General features: G+C 37.7%; 1 protein-coding gene across 2 annotated transcripts in view; it reads right to left on the bottom strand.

Moving 5' to 3' along the window:
- Positions 1-13344, bottom strand: part of LOC126178807 (neurofibromin) — a 474179-nt gene that overhangs the window by 372900 nt on the left and 87935 nt on the right. For both annotated transcript variants that reach the window (XM_049924560.1, XM_049924561.1), the window contains exon 10: positions 2989-3133. In XM_049924560.1, coding sequence (XP_049780517.1) covers positions 2989-3133 — 145 coding nt within the window. The remainder of the gene's footprint in view (positions 1-2988; positions 3134-13344) is intronic.

Below are 13344 nucleotides of genomic sequence, written 5' to 3'. Positions count from 1 at the left end.
CCATAAAAACTATTTGGCTCAAAAATTAGATTTTTACCTATCTTCATGACTGATACCTTCCCCCCATAAATGACTTAATTTTGTTTCGATGTTCAACGCAGTTATTATGCAGCATTAAATACAGTAAACCATTGCACGAAATTTTGAAGAGTTTGCAGAGGTTAAGTCCATAGAGTATACTTTCCAGATGGTCGATTTTAGTTGCCACAATGTTGAGAATGAAATGTGGACAAGATACCTATATATTTCATTTAATTTAAGTACCACATAAGTGTCGTATGTAATATTGAGAAATATTCCACCTTTCGCGACTGTAACGAAAGTTTTACTTACACTGGGCACGTTTGGCTTTATTTTAAAGCACTTCAATCAATCAAAAGGAAGTAGACAAAATACATTAAACAAAACGGTGGACTTACAAAAACATTAGGACTTGAATATACCGTCTGTCAGTGAAGTGCTCAGAGCTATGTCAAATATAATTTTGTGTGTGGCACACACAAACAGCATTTATTTGCTAAAACACTGATGAGCCAACACAAACGTTGAATATTGTGCTACCGCAGCACAAAACTACGAAAGGTGACTTGGCAATGGAGGACACAAAATACAGTCCTCTTATGATGCTTCAAAAGAGAGAAACGCGTCTGGTCTAAATAAGTCGCTTATTACAGTTGCAGAAGAGGGATATATTTCAATACCATTGGTAAAACTGCGACTGTGGAACAAAAACAAGAAATAGAACATGAATACCATTGTGTATGTGCCATAGCTTTCACCGATGGAAGTGCTTTAAAATAAAGCCAAACGCGCCCTGGGTAAATAAAACTTTTATTACAGTCGCGAAAGACGGAATATTTCTCAATATTACATACGACACCTATGTGGTACTTAAATTAAATGAGATATTGTTATACAGTAAATATTATATGAAATTTAGGTATCTTGTCCACATTTCATTCTCAACATTGTGGCAACTAAAATCGACCATACGGAAAGTATACGCTATGGACTTTTACCTCTGCAAACTCTTCAAAATTTCGTGCAATGGTTTACTACATTTAATGCTGCACATCAAAACAAAATTATGTCATTTATGGGGGGAAGGTATCAGTCAAGAAGGCGTGTAAAAGTCAAATTTTTTGGCCAAATAGTTTTTGTGAAATCGAATGATAAGTGTGTCAAAGCAGTGGGAACACCATGTGTCTGCACAGGCGAGAAGTGCAGTGATGACAAAATCGCGCACAGCGCGGAATGCTTGGAGCACGTGTCTGCAGCAGCGAAAAAGTTGATGAAGAGGCAAAGCACTAGAAATTTCATTAAAACGAATAAAATTCGTGAAGTAAGGCACTCCAATATTGTTTTAAAATAAAGAAAATATTAAGCACCGCACAAGGTTTGAACTCATGACTTTCCGGTTGGCAGCCCAACACCTTAGCCATTCCGCTACCGCAGCTCATTCAACAGTGTACCTCCATAAGGACTCTAACAATCACGCAATTACTTATAAACACTGTTGGTATGACTATGAATTACTCACGTTTCGTCGAAGTACAATAGGAAATAAACAATTACCGCTGTTCTTTATTGCGAAAAAGCAGTTAGTGAGATTGAAACAAACACCTTTCCTTGCTATCGCTTGAATTAGGAGTCTTATTGCTTGTTTGGTTTAATTAATTAATGGAATATGAAGCAGTTGGTATAAAGAATGCTTTTTCCAAACTTTCTATAAATGAAAATCTGCTATCAAGACATTGCTTTTGTTCTATTACTTTATTTATGACTGAACGTTTCTAAAACTGATGACACTCGTCCGTGCTCTGCACTGCAGTCGAGATCTGGCAACGTCGTTCTCTGTTCATTGGCTGACTGTGTTTTTTGACGTCAGATGCGCAGAACGAACCTAAACTCGGCCGCCAAGATATATGACGCGCACTATACCAGCACATCCAAAAACATAAAAAATAGGTGTTTTGATGCCAGTTACAGATAAAAAGTAATATTTTGTTGGATAGTATAATGTTTCTGCACGAGAAACCCACAATAAATCATGCTGAAAAATACATATTTACATCAGTATTACTTTCATTTTCAAAAATTTCTAAAAGACAACGTATAATATATTGTTTAACTATTTCTTTGAACTAACTTACAGACATATTCTCAACACCATTACAGGCATGATTCTTTATTGACCAGGCAATATATTCCTTACCACACAACATAGTGGAAAGCTTTTATGAAAACATTACAGCCATTGGGCATCTTCTGCAACAGTGGGTATTGTTAAATATACACAACATTTTTTTTAAAGTGAATTGCAACATTATGAAATCAGGGGTAAAGCATTATCTGATTGGTATGGATCAAAAGAGTGCTTTACACTTAAACATAAAAAGAAATTAACAAGCATCTGACAGGGGTGCTGCGACACTAAGTGTTCTGCTGGGTTCCATACTAGGGCAGCTTCTCTCTTTTTCCGTCAAATATAAATAAGTGGCTTGTCCTTAACTGTAGGAGATGGCTATAAAGCTGTTTTATTTGCATGTTAATGTAAGTGTTACAGATTCATGTCATGGACAGAATAATAAAGGAAAATATGGTCAGCAACAAGCATTTCTTGAAGTAGGCTGATTTTTAGTAGCTATAAAACACTTGAATGCTATAGTGAACATGTTTTAAAGATTTTTATCTGATATTCTGTTTACTTTGACAAATGAAAACTAGTTTTACTTTTCTTAACTAGAAAGAAGGTTTTAAAATGAAATGCATGATTTTTTCTGTAACAATATACAAACAGCCTAAAAAGCAAGAGGACGTATTCCATTGAATATATATGGCTTAAGACATCTGCATGTTATTGAAGTTTTGGAGCTTAAAGCAGCCACAAGTTATTGAAAATTAGGTCAGTCACAAAACAACACAATTTACACAGTATATAGGCCATGGAAAATATCAAGACTAACACTAATTGGCCTTACAACATACCGTAATCATCCGAAGAGGTGTGTGTGATATGTATCCTTGGGTGACCTTGTTTAGAGTGTCAGTGAACATGGAACGAAGTTCAGCGGACTTACTATATACTAAGTCAATCTGCGGCCACCACGATAATCTGGGTTGAGTAATTATCCTGTAACAAATTTAAAATATCTTTTCTAAAAAAAGAAACTCTTACAATTTTATTCAGGTTTCTATCCAAAGTTGCCTGTACGTCTTAAAACCAATACAAATACACTAAGGAAATGTCCGGCCAGTAAGTATGTATCTCTTCTTCATACTTGTTTTAAGTATGATCATGGAGGAAATTATCTAATTAATGAGATTTATTATGTTCTGGACTGGTTGCTTATCTGAATGAAACACAGAATAGTACACACTTATAAACTGTGTTCATTAAGCATTATGGACAAAACATAACAGAATTATTAAACCCAATTTTACATGTCACAATTCTTAGTAAAAAGAACAAATTCTGATTCATGTGACACTCACAAATCACTACCTACTCATCAAAAAAGACAGTGTGGTATTATGCAATTGATCTTGCCAAAATCTAACACAATACAATGATCAGTTAAATGAGTGACGTACAGACAACAGCTCATCAATAGTAAAAATGGTGAAAAGGGGACAGCCATGTAATCAGAAAGATGAAGACTGCAGCTCAGTTTAACATACTTGTGTTGTCCTCCACAGCATACACATGTGTGTATGTGCATTGCCCCACCCCAGCACAGTTATGGATATGTAGCTCTGCGGGCCTTTGTGTGTGTGTGTGTGTGTGTTCTTGTGTGGGTGTCTTGGTCTGTGTGCGCACATACCCGCATCATGATGAAGAATACGAGTTAGAAATCTGGGCTCAAGTGTTCAATTTATTGTCTATATGCCTAATCTTCCACTTATGATGAATAGCTGTCTTTATTAATTCAGTTTCTTGTATTACCAGGTTTTCCATTAATTTATTAACTGAACATCATGGGAAACATCGAAATTGCACACAACAGCATGGAGACCCTTCAAAAATCTCAAATTTTATACTTTCAAGTGAGCATCTCAATGTTAAGTGCATTAGGAAGTGTAACTACATGGAAAGAATATTAAATAAGAATATGACAAGTTAGAATCTGCAGAATATTTGAGGATACAATGAAGGAATTTACCAGTCATCTTAGTGAATGTAATGGGTGTCACTTGAATTGGTACTATTCACTGCGTTCGATCAAAATAATAACGGGATGAACATTGCTTTAGTGGTAGGGATACACGCACTGAATTTTGCTTTAGTGGTAGGGATACAGAGACTGAATGTTGCTTTAGTGGTAGGGATACAGACACTATAGAGAACCCAAGTTCATATGTGTTCTCTTAATACAGATGACAGCTGCAGGTTACATTATGAGGCATCTCTTTACAGTCCTTCAGAGTGGTCTCCCTGCTTCTCCATGACAGAATCCCAAGTCTCAGAAGCTCTTTTATTCTATCCAAGACATAACTTCTGTTCCTCTGTCGAATGACTCAGATAATGATGGTAGAAAACTCTTCTAGAGAAAGATAATGATGCCCACGCAGGGGTTTTTCAACTTCAAGAACAAGTCGAAGTCTGGTGGACCCATGTACAACCTGGAGGGAGGATGCGACACTTCCCATATGTATCTATGCAGTTTTTTGGTTACAGCATTGCTGATACGTTGGCAAGCATTGTGATGGAGAATGAGTGGCCAAGCCTTGAGTAACTGAAGTTGCGTTTTGCACAAGTTTTGCACGAAGTTAAGATAATACACTGTTGTGATACTTGCTCCACACGAGCCTCTATCTGTCATGATGATTCCTTGGTGATCATAAGCAAAAATCATCATTTTCTTGAGCTTTGATTGAGTGTGTCAATATTTTTTTGGACATGATGAATCTGAATCACTCCATTCACTGGGCTGTGATTTCAACTCCAGTTCAGAGTCTCTAATCCATGTTTCATCAATAGCGACAATTCAACACAAGAATCCTTGACCTTCACAGTCGAATTGTTGTTTGAGCAAGGTTGCAATGTTCAGACATTTCTTCTTCCCTTCAACTGTCAAACAGTGTGGGACCCACCTCACAGAAATTTTTCTCTTCTTCAAATCATTTGTCTGAATATGGAATACTGATGTTGGGAGAATTCTCATGGCTTCAGACAGTTCCTCACAAGTCGCACTGCAATCTTCTTCAAGAGCATCTGCCACAAGTCTCACACTTACTTCATTTGATGACGTTTTTGGGTTTCTTGGTCTTGGATTATTGCCTATACTCACATGACAACCACAAAAACGATTAACCCAGCGTGAAACTTTACTCAGTCCCCTGTAAAATCCCCACAAACTTCACTTAATGCACTCTGGGTTTCTGTTGTGTTTTGAAACATAAAGCTCCAGTCTCAGTGTATGATCTCTGGTCTTCAACAGTCACAGTACCTGAGACTCCTGCAGGGTCTATTTCAACTGCTTGCCAATTTTGTGTCACAGTACACAGTGAAAAAACAAAAACACATGCTTCTTCCTCAAGCTCTCAACTATATCAGACATAATTTTCATTGTTGTTGCATCAGACAATCTACAGCAATAACAATCTGTGTATTATTTATGAAATGTCCTCTGTAAGAGTTTACTAACTGAATATTTCTAAACAACAATTTATGGCATTTTATTTTCAACTAGGTATTTTTAAATATTCAGATATAACACTAGCCAACAGTGAAAGTGTAACTGGGGCGAAATAAATGTTTGTTAATGATACTGACCACGCTGATAATGGAATCAACAATGAAAAACTCGAATTAGCTCTCGTTTTGCAAGTTAAAGGTAGGTGCAGGTGCATATAATTATATTTTATTAGCCTTCATTGCCAATCCCTACCCATATAGGCTTCGAAATCCCAACAGAGTGATGAAGGTTCAGGCAACAATAACTGTGTGTATTCTGTCTCTTTTTAGCCCAGATTCGTAGCAAGAGGCAAGGGAAAGGGGGTGAGAAAGGAGGAGCAAAGAACATTTCATTTAAGCATACTTTCAGACTGTCACAAGCTTGTTCTGCTTGTGTGCTCTAAGTGTGTCTTACTAAATGTAGTTACTGCATATTGTGACACTAATTCCTGTGACTCGGTATGCCTTACAAGTGTGCAAACAGTACAGACAATTTTTGCCACATTTGTGGACAGACTACACTGAAATCGCAATGAAGGTCAATAATGCTATATATTAGGAAGGCCTACAAATTATACTCTGGCTGTGAAATTGGGGACCAGGATATCCTGCATCTCAAGTCTTCATTCACGGTGGAATCATAAAAGATCTTCCATAGGCTGTGCTATACCCTTGATTTGGCAAAACTGTCACACTCTGGCAAAACTATCACGCCATGTGAATGATTTTTACTTTTGTATGACAATTCCCTTAACGCAGTGTATTTTCCAGAAGAAGAGTGACCAGTGTCTCAAAGAGATGGACTGCTTGATCCTGTCCAACCTGACTGTGATAGTGATGAGGGCAGTAGCAAAACTAGTGCTCCACCATCATTTTCAAAACCTAGTTCTTGAAAAGATCCTGATATTGTGTGTAACAATAAGTGTACAAAGATTCACAAAATAACACAGAGTGAATTTAATGCCCCAGTGAGAGACATGGAAATGCCAAAAAGTAAAGCTGAACTGTTGGCCTGAAGACTACAACAGAGTAATTGCTTTGATGAGACGGTAAAAGTGGTTGGTTCCATAACTGCCATACGCCATTCATTCCATTTTTCAAAAGTGAAAAGAACTTGGTATTTTGTAGTAATATACAGGGAATAACAGCAGCTAAGGGCACTGACTATAAAAGTGATCAGAGGAGGTTACTCATTGACTCCTCCAAAGTAAGTCTCAACTGTGTGCTACTGCATAATGGCAACATGTTGCCATTGATTCCAATTGGGTAGGCACCTTAAATGAAAGAAACAATTATTTTGATTGAACTTTGAAAAGTTTAAATGGCAGATTTGCTGGGATCAGAAAGTTATAGGCATTTTACTTGGGCTACAGCACAGGTACACCAAATTCTGTTGCTTCCTGTGCCTCTGGAATCTCTATGCCAAAGCACTTCATTATAAAAAGTAAGTTTGGCTATGAGTCAACCACTTGAATCAGGATCTCACAATGATTCGCACAAAGCACTTGTCAGATCCAAGAATGCAATTCTCCCTGTTCTTCATTTCTTCATATAAAACAGAGCCTAATGAAAAACTTCATTTAGGCTATGGTCAAAACTGGGGAAGTATTTCTCTGTTTGTACAAGTAATTTCCACATCTTAGTGAGGGGCCAATAAAACGGGCACCCTGACTGCAATGATATGCTTTGTTGTGAGTGACATAAGATAGATGTGGTAAATAACTGTGTAAATAGTTGTTTCAATTTTGGCTTGCTGATGCATCCAACATCTAGTCTTCCATGTACCTGCCAGTTCATAAGAAAGGCCACTTTTAAGGCTATTTTAAGAAATATGCAATTTCCAACAAGATCTGAAGATGGTAACACTGATTACCAAAACCGATTATCATGAATAAAGGTTATTATTAGTGATCACGGCAAAGAAGTTTGTCTTCTCCAACGTATTATCACTGATCGCCCTTTACAGTTCAAAATGTGTGAAATAAAACAAAAAAGAGTGAGGGCATTTCCGTGGGTCCTCAGATACACAAAGTGTACAAAGATGAGCATTCAACACCATCCTTACAGGTGATGAAAAGTTCGTTTGAAATACCTTTATTCAAGGGTCAACAAACTCTCTAGGAAACAAGAGGGCAGGAAACTATAAGGACCTTGTGGCAAATCTTCTGCACTTCTACAATAGACTAGGGTGCAACATCTCCTTAAAGTTACAGTTCGTAGATTCCCACTTGGACTTCTTTCTTGACAACTGTGGTGCTGTAACCAACGAGAACAGAGAAAGTCCCCACCAGAAAATTTTGGACATTGAAATTATTTACCAGGGAAAGTTGAGTACATAAATGTTAGTCGATTACTGCTGGATGCTAATCAGGCAATCACCAGCAGGAAACTGAAAATGCCAGGCAAAGCAGTTGCACCTTCAGTGACCTTCCTCTGAGGGGTAACACCAAGGTAATTACATGCATAAGTTATATGAGCAATACTGAAAAATTATCATAACTTCAAAACCAGAGATAATTATGAATTTTCATTAACACTTTTGCTATCAGCACATCCAAAAACATAAAAAATAGGTGTTTTCATGCCAGTTACAGATAAAAAGTAATATTTTGTTGGATAGTATAATGTTTCTGCATGAGACACCACAATAAATGATGCTGAAAACTACATATTTACACCAGTATTATTTACGTTTTCAGAGATTTTTAAGAGACAATGTATACAATATTGTTTAACTATTTCTTTGAACTAACTTAGAGACAAATTCTCAACACCGTTACAGGCACAATTCTTTATTGACCAGGCAATATATTCCTTACTACACAACATAGTGGAAAGCTTTTATGAAAACATTACAGCTGTTGGGCATCTTCTGCAACAGTGGGTATTGTTAAATATACACAACATATTTTTAAGTGAATTACAACATTATGAAATCAGGGGTAAAGCATTATCTGATTGGTATGGATCAAAAGAGTGCTTTACACTTAAACATAAAAAGAAATTAACAAGCATCTGACAGGGGTGCTGCAACACTAAGTGTTCCGCTGTGTTCCATACTAGGGCAGCTTCTATCTTTTTCCGTCAAATATAAATAAATGGCTTGCCCTTAACTGTAGGAGATAGCTATAAAGATGTTTAATTTGCATGTTAATGTAACTGTTGCAGATTCTGGTCATGGATAGAATAATAAAGAAAAATGTGGTCAGTAACAAGCATTTCTTGAAATAGGCTGATTTTTTATAGCTACAAAACACAGTTAAATCATTTTCTGACACACAATTCTGTCCATGGTCACTTTCAACTTTCTTACAGTTGCAGTATCATTATTGTAACAGACATGACCAGATTAATGAAACTGAGGGTAGAATATAACCTCTCTGAAGAACTGTTATAATGTCCTTCTGCTGAAGCTGAATGCAGCTATATTTACAATTAAGAAATTGCTTACGTCTGCCCCTAGTGGCAGAGTGAAAGTTAAAGATTTTGCCCAAATCGATTCCTTGATACTTTACAGGACAATATATTAGGACACCTCAGTTCAAGCCTGAATAATATTTATAGTCCAAAGCCAGCCATCTGGATGATAATCATTTTGATTTGTAAAGCTCATGTGTGCTGCTATTTACAGAGTTGGGATTCTTACACTGACATCACATTACAGTTAATCACTCATTTAATTTTTAGCTGACAATGTGAATTTGTTTCTAAGGAACAACAGTACCCATTCAGTGAACACACGAGACTGAAATGATTTTTATGTCACGAGCACAACCTTCCTTACTGGTCAAAGAAGTGTGCAGCAATTTGCAATATTCCTTTTTTAATTGGCTTCCTCAAATGTTGAAGGCTGTTTGTGATAAACCACAGTTGAAGGCTTTTCTCCTGAGAAATACCTTGAATACACTGCAACAATGCTTTAGTTCATCTAATTATGTTGTGGGAAAGCAACTCAATGTGAGGAATGAAACAGTATACAAAACAGTTCACATATAAGCAATTTATGATTTCCCGAGTGTTTTATTAAAATTTTAAGTCACAACAGGCATTGTGAAGTACAAAAAGTGTTATAATTGTAATGTATCATATCTGAGGCTGAAGGAGGTGAGTGTTTCGAGGAACACTTATCTAATTCATGTTTTAACTGGACAGCAATTTCATATTTATTTGAGTGTGGCCTCATGGACGTTGCCTTCATACACGATCTTATCCATCACTGAATCAAAAGCCAGCATTTATTGGAGTTTCTACCAGGGATGTTTCCTCACCCTGCAGGGAGTTGTTTCCTTTCTTCAGCAACTGGAAGCTGATTGGTTGCTTTACCCTCTGTTAGTGGGGAAAAATGGATTCCCAATGAGATTCTCTGGATTTGAGTCTTAAGCCGATCATTCTGCACAGCAGGCCTGATCAGCTGAAAGACCTCAATGTTTAAACAGTTTTGGGAGTTGCTTGATGCTTGGGGAGTCAAGCAGTTGGCATGCAGCCCACGGTAAGACCAACGGTGTACAAGAGACGTTTAAAATTTTTATTAACTCTGAAGTTTGTGATCCACAGTAATTTTAAAGTTATATAGAATGCTTACCATAATCATTCCACCTGGGAATTGTTCACACCATCTCTTTAAAGGGGTGTCCAACATCTCTCTTTCGTGATGCCGTGTAAAGTAGTGCAGCTTTTGCAATCCATTTGGATACAGTCTTTCCAGTTCAGTCTTATTTTTCAGTTATATTTGTAATGGGGTCTACATTTAGTTCTTTTCTAATGTTGGTGTTTCTTTTATGGTACAGTGATGAAAATCCTACTACAAAGTGGAGGAATTTCATCTTTGATGATTCAATTTGTCATAACTGATTTGATATTAAGAGTCCAACATTCACTATCACACAGCAGCAAAGGCAAGGCTATTACTTCATAGAATTTAATTAATGTTTATGTCTGCACATTATGTTTTAATTTACATTGTATGGTTCCACAAAAATGTTTGAAGGTGACCAATTCTACAGTGCTACATCAATTAACTTTGAAAATTAAAACTGCACCCTAGATATTTAAAGTCTCTTCTTGTCCAGTTATTTGTCCATCTGTAACAATTTTGGCTCTTACAGTTCCAAACCTTGAAATGCTATCGAATTTGTTTTGTCTGTCGATATTCTCATTCCATTTTTAGTGGTGGTTTCACTTGACTTACTTATTCAATTTGAACCTTTTCTTCAGACTGTGGTTACAGCAGTTCATTTATTATAAAAATAAAACAATATAAGAATCCATACTGTAAGGAGTGGTACAGAATATGCCGAAATTAATCAAGGCAATCTTACAAGAATTCATCCTCAAGTCACCAGCCACTTGGCAGCATTTAAAACCTCCGACTTTTTGATGAGTTTCATAGTCATCATCATCTGGTGTGGTGTTGCACCACAGCAGATGTCCCATTATTTGTATGTTAGCAGGTGCCTGGGCCCAGCATGCCCCAGCAGTGGGAGAGTAGTTGGTGGGACAGAGCAAGAGGCCACAATAGATTCCCTCACTGGGCCTTTTCGATCTGCCTGTTGTGCCAAGCACTGCTGGCTACAGTCTTGACATATAGTTGCTAATGCAGTTTTCCATGCCAAACTAAACTGACAGCCCTGTATCATCACATTTCGTTCTAAGCATTCCTTGCCCTCATTTTAAGTTCAGGCATATGGCCACATGCACTGAAGCAGGAATAGGTAAGTACCTGCAACACAGCGTGTCCTTTGCGAGAACATACATGTGGTCATTTTGATGAAGGTCTTGGTCTTCAGAGTTTGGATTCTCTGCAACATTAATTTATCTGAAAAGAATTCATGGCAAATATGAAGTGAAGAATATTGGTCAGTGCTGAAGCCATCATTCCAATGCCGACTCTAAGACAATGACACTGTGTTTAGTCTAGTTTGAGAATGCATGAGCATTTGATAGGAAGGGTGACCCACTGACACAAAGAGGATGGTTTGTCACTTGTTACAGCTTTGAATGCAGATGATATGGGCATACCACATCAGTCGAGAGTTGTAGATTAGTCCCAGGAATGATGCACTCTCAGTTACTGACATTGTGCAGTATCCCAACTTCATTCGTGGAGCAGGATGTTGCACTTGTTTGGGAGTAAACACCACTACTAGAAATTTGTAAGGTGATACTGCTATACCAGTTTTACCAGCCAACATCATGTGCAATGCCAACACTGTCTAGAGTATGACAGTTGTCCTGGAGAGAGACACATCTGTCAAGTATAGCTATATATCTGTGGGGAGGAGGAAGGTGGAGGGGGGGGGGGGGAGGGGAGGTTAATTGCTCATCTCCTGTATTAGCAACATTGAATGAACTTGACAGTCAGCTTTGTTGAAGTTCTATTTGTCTGGTCCAGCTATCTGTGACAAAGAAGACGAATTTGTTGTCATGTGATTAGGCTGGGATAATGTGGGTTAATGATCTAACCCCACGGGGCCTTTCAAGACTTCTCAGTCACACTTCAGAGTGAGAAATGGAGAATAGATGGATACGTCAGCAGCTGAGTTCTTTTTAAAAATAATAAAATAATAATAATAATAAAAAAAAGGTGAAGGTACCATCTTGGACAAAAGGTCATTTAACAATACAGTAGATTTTGGACATCTATTTGTGAAAGAACAGCTGCACTGCTTTCATCTTTTGACTCAGATCTTCGCTGAAGCATCATAATTGAGGTCAACAGAAATTAAGTAAGGTGGCTGGGACCTTAAGAAGATTTCCTGTCATATATAATTTAGTCTCACTGATCTCAGCACACAGTGAAGTGACAGGGTTGTAACTGAACCACCTGGTAGTTTCATAAGTCCTGCATTGAACTACAGTCATGATCATAGTATGAACAGCACCATTTACTTGTGGTATGCCATTGTTTAATGGATGAATAAAGTGGTGCCACATCTCCCATGAATCCATTGTTCTTCATTTATATCTGGAGATTATAATCAAAGAATTAGGCTTGAGCCATTTTTCTGCAATCAATAGAAATGAGGGATGAATGTTACGTATCACATGGAGCAGGCTTTCTTAATTAGATCTTATTGTTCATGCATTCCATTGGAGGATTTTGAGTCACATTCACAGTCTTGAGGAAACATTCTATCTGCAATGAGGGGCATGGCATTTGGATCCAGTTGGCCTTGGGCAGCCTGATGTATTAAAGCTAAAACAAGGCTATATACATTATCAGCCAGGTCTTGGGGATTACTCTGAATCACAGTATTGTTCCAAATGTTCTCTGAAACTGACCAATGAGTTGTGACGGGTTGTACTTTCCATCATGTCCTCTGGGACTAGCGAGTATGTTTTCTAAACAATCGGAGGCATTAGAAACTGTGGCGGTTGTTGGAAGTGATGGAAATACCTTTGGTAGAGTGTGCAAAAAATAATCTATGTGGATGACATTGTAGATGAGGGGACAACAGTATTGCTGGGGGTTCTGTTGCATGTGCCCACCACTAGATAGTGGAAAGACGAAGCGCACAGCTCAGTAGATAACAGAAAATTAAGGGGCCGTCCCTTCTGAACAAACAGATGGTGGACTAACCCAGCACTGAGAATGAGAATGCATTTCTGTGCTGGTGCTGGAGCTATTCTGCACAAGCCTTAGATATACCATTATTGTGAAAATACCT

Source organism: Schistocerca cancellata, chromosome 1, assembly GCF_023864275.1.
Source record: "Schistocerca cancellata isolate TAMUIC-IGC-003103 chromosome 1, iqSchCanc2.1, whole genome shotgun sequence".
Lineage (NCBI taxonomy): Eukaryota > Metazoa > Arthropoda > Insecta > Orthoptera > Acrididae > Schistocerca > Schistocerca cancellata.
Note: the sequence above shows the minus strand (reverse complement) of the source record. Positions and strands in the feature narration are given on the sequence as shown.